Source organism: Strix aluco, chromosome 1 (assembly GCF_031877795.1).
Source record: "Strix aluco isolate bStrAlu1 chromosome 1, bStrAlu1.hap1, whole genome shotgun sequence".
NCBI lineage: Eukaryota > Metazoa > Chordata > Aves > Strigiformes > Strigidae > Strix > Strix aluco.
Window position 1 is genome coordinate 82,607,587 of NC_133931.1, and position 9,876 is coordinate 82,617,462.

The following is a 9,876-nucleotide window of genomic DNA, read 5'->3' on the forward strand; positions in this document are numbered from 1 at the left end:
AGGTAGGTTTTCTCTATACCTGCCTGTAAGAGTTCACCTGCTTAAGTGGGAGAGCACGCCTCCATTCTAGCCAAGCCACATCTTGGGTCACTTTCCTTCAGCAAGATCATACGAAACACCAGTACTCAATGGGAACAATAAAAGCTGTCATCAATAGTAACTTCAGAGTTATAATGAGGAAATTTTTAACAGATCATCAGAAATTTTGTTTGACATTCATCTAAATGTTACAGTAATTTTGAGCAGTTTTTAAGTAATGAAAATTCATTACATTCAACATAGAACAACTGCACTGTAAATTATTAATCCAGCCCTGAGCTGGAGCATTAAGTACGTACAGCCAACTTCTGAGGAGAATATTAATCCTGGAGTTATGTTTTCCATCAGTGCGTTTCTTCAAACAATTATCATTCAAGCTTTCCAGAATAGCTGCTCTCAAATTTTCAACTCAATAGTGCCAGCTAGAAGTCCAAAACACCCACCTAACTTACGTCTGGCACCACAAGTGAAAACCTTCAATGTCATCTCAGGCTCTTAGATCTAGGATCTTCTCTTGGCCTCAACCATTTTGCAGAGCTGGAAACTGAAGATATTCGGACAAATGACAATGTCGACTGCCCCACAGAAATGGACTGCACAAAGATGGGCAGCAAGACTACGCATGCATATCCATGACTACTTTGCCACATATTTCATTTAAGATATTTTATTTTTTAAGTTAGGCCAACCATCATTTCACTGGAAGAGACAAGCTCCCTACTATTTTTCTCATAGGCAGGGAGACACATCAGCATACACATCCCTGTTTGACAGGTACCAAATCCATTTTAATAACAAAATCCTTGACCCAGAAACTATTAAATTCCCCTTCCCAAAACCAGTTGCATGCAGCTCTCTTGGGAACTCAGAATCTGACTTGGGCCCGGAAATGCATCTGCTTTGTTGCATTGTTACTCATTCCTGTCTTGAGCATCCACTTTGACTTCATCCTCTGCAGGTACTGCATATCACGCTTCTGAGCAAAGACTGCCCCTTCAGGGAGAGAGGAGGAAGAGAAAGAGGGATAAAGGTCTGTAAACTTACTACTTACATGCAAACCAGCTAACCTGTCCATTTACATCAGCAGTTAGCTATATGTTTTCCTTCCCATACTGGCACACATCTTTTCACTTTTCTCTTGGGAAAGGCCCGTTCCCTCTATGAATACCCGTGACTGCAATTAAGGGAAAAGGTTGTTTTGCATTCCAATGTGTGATTCTTTTATTTCAAAAGCGGATATAGATTTCATCACAGCTCCCCAACTGGAAAAGTATTCTGTCAAAGAATGGTTTATGTTACTTTGTTAAATAGCAAGAGTAATGGTTTTGACAGGCAGAAACCAACGAATCTTAGGAAGTTCCCAAATATCACAAACACACATGCTAATGAACTGAAGGGCTTGCACAGAAGCTGCAATGGATTTTAAACACAACTTCCTAGAACTTACTCTGCTTGGATGTCAGGAATGAAAGGGAACTGAGTGGAAGGCAAACTACTGCATAAACCCTCACAAATGTGAAACAAACTCGACCTAAATGGTAGAGTGATGACACCCTAGAACATCCTCCTCTGCAAAAACCTCACATTGTCACTTACCTGTCTGACTTGTCCAGCCCAAAGCTCTGTACTGCTGCAACACCCGACCCACTGCTTTCTTATTTTTTGCAACAGCCACCGTTCTTGACAGACCAAACCGTTGCTTGTAGTATCTCATTAAAGAACGATGACCCACTCTTGCACCTGTTCAGAGGAGGGGATATCTTATTATGCACAATGCAATGGAGCAGTATTCAAGCATATTGTGAAAACTGTGGAAAATCCCTATGCTGAGAAATGTTTTTAAAAGGCCATGAACTTTAAAAACTTTAGGACTATTAGGAACTCAATGTAGTTACTGTAAGAGCTGCTGTACTGTACTCTACCTTGAAGAAAAAAAACAAAGAGTGCTGCTGTTCAGGAGGGACTTCGCTCAGATAATACACAGGTAGCTTTCAGAAAAGAAAATTTTAATTAGGGGAATGAGCAGAGAGGCAATGCTGTTTCAAGTAACCAGGGAAGTAACTTGCTGACATTCAGGAAATCATCTGTAACTGCATACTTGGCAGCAGTTTTCAGAATGAAAGGGCTGAGGTCCCCTCATACAAAACACACCAAAACAAAAACAACACACACACAAAAAAAGCAAGCAACAGTGACAAATGCTATATAAGACAAGAGTGAGGTTGTTTAAATAAATTCATTTTACTGAAGTAGTTACTAAATTAGTTACCAGCTCCCTCTCTGTAAAAAACCTACACTAGATAACCTCTCCAAGTTGCACTAAAACAAGATATGGAAACTCCCGGAGTATACCATGAGTCACATGTTAATGAAGAGGTAAAGTGGGCAAAGGAACCCCCTGCCCCAGTCCACATATACACTAATGCTGAAGAAGCTGAACTACTTGGTAGTGAAAATAATTAATGGAAGGTGAGGACAAAACTCCAAAGACACTTGGGATGTAAAATTACTTTCTCCCTTGCCAAAGGAAAACACTTACAGCAATGACCTATGCTGCAGGTAACGGCTGCAGCTATGAGAAATGGCAGAAAAAATACGTTGCAACACAAATCCTATGCCTACCTGAAGGAAGGATCAGCTCCATGGTGTCATCATCATAATCCAGCTCTCTCTCCGCAGGGCGCTCTCCAGGCACCTCCACATCTTCCCCATCCTTGTGATCAGGGTAACTGCTCCTGTGGAAGAGTGGCACTACATGGTTTATACACGGGCAGCAGTCACAACTATCCAGATCCATTACACAAAGAACTGCCATGCACAGCTACCACAAGCCACAAACACTGTCACATTTCACCTGCCCTGGTTTGGGAGTTCTTCCCTGCAGCACCCTGCCCTGAACAGAGGCTGAAGATAAGGACCACCCTTCCTCCACCTGGTTCTGTAACTCAGCATAGTTCTGCTGCTGCACACTGAACAGTGACTTATGGTGAAAAGCCATCACTGTGCAGCCCACCAGCTCTGCACAGCTACCAAACAAGCACTCCAAGAAGCTCCACTAAATCCACCTGTCACCATAACTGGAGGTGTTTCTGACCAAAATGAACCCAGCTTAGGATAAGGTACAGGAAATCCAAGAAGAGGTCTCTGAATCACAGCAGTCCCATTTAACTCCAGCTACTTAAAAAAAAGAATAAATCCACAGTCTGTATTAAGCCCACAGTTTGCCTGAAAGGTAATGGAAGAGACAGTTATGCCCTTTTATGGGCTTTGCTGGTGCACTGAAATCTAAACTCAGTAACAGCAAACACACAAAACAGAATTCAAAATATATTTTCATGTAGAACTGGTACTAGTGCTCACAGGAGAGAACCAAACATGTTGTTACGTTTACCTAGAAAAGCAGTGAACCACCTACACAAAATAAGCAGCAGAAATAGCCTAAATTTCAAGAATGAATAATAGTTTCTGATGTAATATTCAGTTGTCCTTTTGTCTGTCCCCATCTGTGCTCTGCTCAAAGTGTCCTCACCTAAAATCATAGAAGTCAGCAAATTCCAGGGCAGCATCTCCATCTGTGAAGAGTTTGCAGTGGCTTTTATCATTCATGTGAGCCTGTACTGCTTCTGTAGAGTAGAAGGATTTCCCTTTTTCGTTGCACCAAATGCAGATTTTCCCAACGCCAACTTTCTCTCCTGCAGAAAACATTGACACTTCTATTGGTCTGACCAGAGCCTCCCTGGTCAGTGATGAACATTTCCATGATGCAGCTGGCCCGGCCTGCAGGCAGAGAGACTGAGAAAGAGCCCTGAGCCCTTCATTGCCAGAAAAGCCCTGCTGCTCCTACGCCTTGACCATATGGCTCCATCAGGGACAAGTCTGGCCATTTAAAGATTTCTTATGACAAGGTATGGATCACTATGTATTCTTAATTACAAATCTCATACTTTCCTATCTGACCCTCCAAAACTATTTTATTCTCATCATTATCTGTAGACTTCAAGGAAGATACTTTTTCTTTTTTTTTCCTAGTTTTTAGCTCTCTTAGAAGTATTGTAAACTGATGAGGTAAATACTTGCCAACTCATTAGTAGAAACAGTTCATACGCTCACTTTAGCAATAGAGTTTTGGCCTAAAATTCACATTAGCTGAACAACTTTCTCAGTATTAGAAAACTACATGAGATCTACAGGGTACATGACCACAGGTTTGCTCAGTGGGGTTCTCTCTCACTCTCCCTGGAAAGCCTGTGGTCCTGTTCATGATCAAAATACTGAACTAGAGAGCACTCAGATTTTACACAAAACACTCCCAAAACATTGTAAGTCAAATCTAAGTGAAAATAAGCAATAACAGTATATAATTATCCTGGTCAAAAAATCAGAGAACATTTATAGGCATACCCAGGTACTTGATTAATCCTCTGAGATCCACAAGGTACTCTATGTCTGGAATGAAGAAACTGTGAGCTTTTGTCATATGGGCCACATTTTTCGTGAGTGATCTTGAATGGTGGGGACAGAACAAGCAGTCTGTGACTGGTATGGCCCCCACAGCCGGAGTGCTTTCAGCTTCTGCCTGCTCCTCCTCTTCTCCTACACTTTCCATCTCTTCTTCAGAGCCGATGTCTTCATCAGAATCCATATCTTCCCAATCTTTTAAAGGAAGTTTAAAACCCCATTTATTTATATGATTACTTCTCTGAAGCAAAACAAGTCACAATTAGGTTAGAAAAAGTTATCACAGAAAATACTGCATTTTCTATTCTTACAGCTAAGTGCCACAGAGTCACTTCCAGGTGCAAGAATGTACCATTGCCAGTGAAACACATGTCTTTGTAAGATGCCTTTGACAGGCTGAGAGAGTTGGGGTTGTTCAGCCTGGAGAAGAGAAGGCTCTGGGGAGACCTTATAGTGGCCTTCCAGTACCTAATGGGGACTACAGCAAAGATGGGGAGGGACTCTTTATCAGGGAGTGTAGTGATAGGACAAGGGGTAACTGTTTTAAACTGAGAGAGGGCAGATTAGGTATAATGAAGAAGTTCTTCATTGTGAGGGTGGTGAGACACTGGAACAGGTTGCCCAGAGAGGTGGTGGCTGCCCCCTTCCTGGAAGTGTTCAAGGCCAGGTTGGACGGGGCTTTGAGCAACCTGATCCGGTGGAAGGTGTCCCTGCCCATGGCAGGGGGGTTGCAACTACGTGATCTTTAAGGTTCCTTCCAACCCAAACCATTCTGTGATTCTATGCACAGCAAAGCTCAAATCTGCTCATAAAAAAGCTGACATCCAATATTTTTTTCTCCTCCATTTTCTCAACTATTAACATGTTATTGCTGTTTTGAAGCTTTAAATTTAATTCACCACAGCTCAAGAAGACATGCATGGCTCATTAAAAAGAAAACAACTCTGTCAGAATCACGAAAATACTCATTTCCAGCGGCAACTCAGCAGTGAGGGAAAACACACTCCTGTTCACACATACATCTTTAACAACAGAGAAGAACAAAGCCAGCTGTCACAGATATACGTTATGGTATACGTTAGTATATACCAAGATATACTAACTCTTGCAGAGCTCATTAATGGATAGACAGACCAGCAATCTGATTATACTGCTGGAGGGGTCCAGAAATCTTTTTTAAAGTTCCGATCTGGGCAGGGGGCATTTATTTCCCAGTACTTTATCCCTATTGGTCCCGTTCTAACCGCCATGTGCACAGAGTGTTTGAGAACAGGGAACACTGTGCTTCCCAACATTCTAGGCTGCTAATTAGAGATCTTTGCTGTAGGATATAGTTTAATAATTTTAAAAGCCTGACACTGAATTAACAGGACTTGTAGGAAACACTTCTGGAGAAGCACTTAAAAGGAAAATTAACATTCAGAAACCTACTGAGATTCTAGCATTACAATTTATGACTAAGACATTAATACAAAACAGGTGCAAGTTGGCTCCTTCTTTAGACGTTAAGATGCATGCTTAGAGGTATACATTTCTTCTGCAGAACAGATTCCCTAAACTGCAAATGAAATTTTACCAGCATAAAACTGCCGTAACAGATGTAACAACACAATGGTTTCAGTCACAAAGCTGGCATAGTACAGTTCCACTTCATTCATACCTGTCCCCTTGCTGCAGATTAATCACCCCATTCAACTGCTCCAATAGATGCATTTGAAGCTGCACTGTAAACTACAGCACTGAAAGCATCCAGGTTAAAAATAACCCTTTTCTGGGAATTCTGAAGCCCTGATCTTTTTAATTGCCCACTTTCCAGGCTGACCTCCAACAAAGAGCTGTATCCACACAAGCTGTGAGGGTGAAGCAGCAGGAGCAGGCAGTTGGGGTGGCAACTCTTAAACCAATTTTAATATAGATGCCAACGTGCTGAGAAGCTCTGCCACACAGCGTCAGGCTAAGGAGCAAACTTTCTCCTCGGGTCTGGTTTGGAAAACAAAACTAACCCCACTCCCACCTCCCTTCAACAGATCAGTAAAATGACTGATGACGCAACAGCAAATTATCATGGCTGGGTTTTTGTTCATCTATTTTTCAAAAGTAGTTTTACAGTAACCTTTTGTGTTAGTCTTCCTTAAAGGAAGCTTCCCCTGGACTTTTACGTGGAAAATAGTGCTCCTATTAGTAACTGTTTATGTTCAACCTTAACAGGCATTAGTATCTTGCGCAGCTGGCAGTTCAGATACTAACACGGAGTCCTTGACTGCAAGCATGGGCCACCCTTAACTCCTTTGTTAAGTTGAAAATTTAATCAACAGGAAGACCTTATGTCTTCATACAGAAAATGCTTTACTACTACAGAAACAGAAGGAGGCTTTTACGTAACACCAACAACTACATAGCTTACCCCAAGCTATCTCTTGCCAGTATGTTTACTGTCTTACCTTCTTCCATATCCTCCTCTTCCTCTGCTTGTTGTTTGGCCAGCTTCTTTGCCTGCTGTTCAAACCACTGTAGCCGTGGAGGCTTTTCCAATCGTTCTCTACTCTGTGATAAGCTGGTGCTTCTCGTAGAAACCGGAGAGCTACCTGCATTACTAGGAGGTAAAGGTGTCTTCTTTGGAGATGAAGACGGCTGAGCTCTGATGGCTTGCTGAATAGCTGTGTTCATTTCATCTTTGTCTACACTCTCTGGGGCCAGCCCCTTTTCCAGGTTTTTCTCATTTAATATTTTCACCTTCTTGCTGACAGCTTGAACAGCTTTCTTCTCCAACTCCAGGTGCTTCTTGGACTTCAAGTGATTCTCATAGGCATTGAAGGTGGAGAATCTCTTGCTGCAAACTGTGCAGTAAGTGGCAGTGATTTTATTCTGCTCCTCTGCTACTGCTCTCTGGGCTAGGACTCTCTCCTGGAAGTTCTCAGCAGTGACAGGAGGCATGTCAGCAACCTTACGCTTCAGGTTGTACCTGTGCCAGTCAGTTTTGTAATGGGCACGCTGAATGTCAGCATCCTTGAAAGCCACACGGCAAGTGATACAAGTGTAGGTTGCCATTACTAGAAAGTGGGAGAAAAATAATAACTGTGCTAACAAAGGTAAGTAACAGCCACAAAAAAACTCCAAACACAACATCGTGACAGCACCCATGTAAGGCAGCATAAGACATACAGTTCTTGTACAGAATTAAATTTATTAAACACCAGCACTAGCAAACAGCACGTCATGTACTAGAAGGTGCAAAAGATGACAAAATAAAAGACTTCAACGTAGTTATCAGAGATTACTTGTACCACAGCAGCATCTGAGCATCCCACTTCTGGACCCAGCACCCACTGTGCCTGTCAGGGCTCGGACACAGAGCGAGAGGGTTTCCAGCCCCGGCAGCAGTGCTTCAAGAGCTCTGCACTTTTTACTGAAGATCAGAAACTAAAGCTCATGTTCTGCCAACTGTAGGCTTTTGAGGAGACTAGTGATTGCTCCAAAATAAGGGTAAAAAGGGAAAACCTGCTTTCATGCCTGTTTTCTGTTTTCCACAGCTTTACCAAATGGAGGAAAAAAAGTTACCACATTTAAAAAAAACCCCAACCCTCTCAGCTCTTTTGGAGCAGCGCATGTACTGTCAACACCACTTTACCCGCAGAACCGTTAGTCTGGAAATGCAGCCAGTCATGCCTAGATCCAGTGCTTGAAGCCACTGCTACCTCTGGTCTTCCTCCACTTCCAACCATCCAGCTGAGCTGCGTTACTGGGGCTGTCACAGGACAACTGGATGGCAGAGACCTGCTGTCCTTTCCAAAGCCAGGCATTTCCCTCCTTTTCAGCACTTAACAATTTTTTTGAATAGTCCAAAAGCAAAGTGCAAAAAAGTGTGTTTTAGTTGGATATCACTAAAGCCACTTTCATCTTTTAACCAATTTAGAAAAACTATGATTTAATCTGGAAAAAAAAGTAGTAATAGGAGGGGGTCTGAAAACAGGTAGAGAAACAGCAGTCCCTCCCAGAAGCTACCAACAGGGCGAAACAGCAGTGAAAGACACAAATATGCAAAGAGTCGAAAGGTACTTTATGAAACACTCACTTCCTGGAAGAACTGGACTTCTAATTTACTGTTTGTGCTATCTGTAATCCTACAGTGACAGAAAATACACTAATAGAAAATAAAGGCCATGCTATTTTATCTGAAATACTGTAAGCATCCATTCAGCGTAACAGATGCTTTTTTTTTTGGAGGAAAATACATCCTCTGCCCATTGAGGGATCCCAATTGCTCTCTGAAGCATTTGCCTCCCACCTGAAGAGCTCCCCACCCCTTTCCTAGCCCAAGAAAGTATTTTACTGCCATAAACTAACTGATACAGAATCACATTTGCTGTTAATCACAAACTTCTTACAGAAACCTCATGGACAGAACAGTTTGATCTGGCCTATTACAGGTGGACAGCAACTATACGCTAGATTAACCTAGGGGTGATTACCTCCCCCCCCCCCCAAAAAAAAAAAAAAATCAGTAAAAGAGGTACGTAACTGAGAGCATCTAAAACCATAACCCTTCATACCTGAGGATACAAAGGTTATATTTAAGGATATACTAAGTGGAGAAATAACGTTTACAAATCGAGCCACGTAGAGCAGAAAAAGGACCTGCAGACTCCCATGTCGTTAGGCCAGCACTGCCCATTCCCCACGGGCCTTTTCACCTACCATTTTAACTCACAAAACCAAAGCACAGAACCTTCCCCTGCGTGAGGCTCAGGAAAACAAAACTCGAGGCACTCACAAGCCTTCAGCCCTAGGCACAGCCAAGTCCTTCGGCCACAGGGTCTTTATTACAGCTGATTTTAGCTACTTCTATTTGAATTTAAATTGAGCCGGTCTCCATCAGACTGACACGAGACAGAAAGGCCTGACAGGCAGGTGTTTACTATACGGACACCAGAATTGACATCACAACTTAAACCCGGGGGGAAAAAACCAAGAAAATACTTAAAATAATGCACAGGCAGGGGCGCAGGCGGAAGCCGCGAGTCTCCAGGCCGCCTCCAGGCCGCCGCCAGCCGTGACTCAGACAGGCCTCACCGGGAGCCTCCGCCCCCAGGGAGAGCGACCGACACCCCCAGGCCGCGCGGCCCACCCGCCAACGGCTCGGGGCCGGGCCGGGCCGGGCCGGGCCTCGCCCCCACTCCCCAGCGGAGCTGGGTCGCCCCGCACCGCCCGCCGCAGGACACTTACCTGCCGGCCGAGAGGCCGCGGGTCCCCCCGCGCCGCCACCGACGGAGGCACCGGCGGCGCCAGGCAGGAAATCCGGGGCCGCTCCCTTCCGGCCAGGAGGGCCCGGCCCGCCCGGCGCCACCGCCTCTCCCGCCCCCTGCCGGCGCGGAGGCCCCA

General features: G+C 43.9%; 1 protein-coding gene across 4 annotated transcripts; it reads right to left on the reverse strand.

Annotated features, from left to right (window-relative positions):
• Positions 1-690: 690 nt before the first annotated feature.
• On the reverse strand, positions 691-9,845 carry ZNF622 (zinc finger protein 622). 4 transcript variants are annotated; one of them, XM_074826341.1, is made up of 7 exons: positions 9,721-9,845; positions 6,939-7,547; positions 4,441-4,692; positions 3,569-3,731; positions 2,662-2,774; positions 1,636-1,779; positions 691-1,032 (listed from the first exon to the last, which is right to left on the reverse strand). In XM_074826341.1, exons 2-7 carry the CDS (start codon positions 7,543-7,545, stop codon positions 905-907), a joined length of 1,407 nt encoding a protein of 468 aa, XP_074682442.1. In that variant the 5' UTR covers positions 7,546-7,547; positions 9,721-9,845; the 3' UTR covers positions 691-904. The 4 variants fall into 4 exon arrangements, 2 of the variants coding, with proteins under 2 accessions (XP_074682442.1, XP_074682431.1); XM_074826330.1 differs by lacking the exon at positions 9,721-9,845 and having other exon boundaries at positions 6,939-8,314; XR_012623490.1 differs by lacking the exon at positions 691-1,032 and having other exon boundaries at positions 1,679-1,779; positions 3,569-3,816; positions 6,939-8,314; positions 9,721-9,815.
• Between the last annotated feature and the right edge of the window lie 31 nt (positions 9,846-9,876).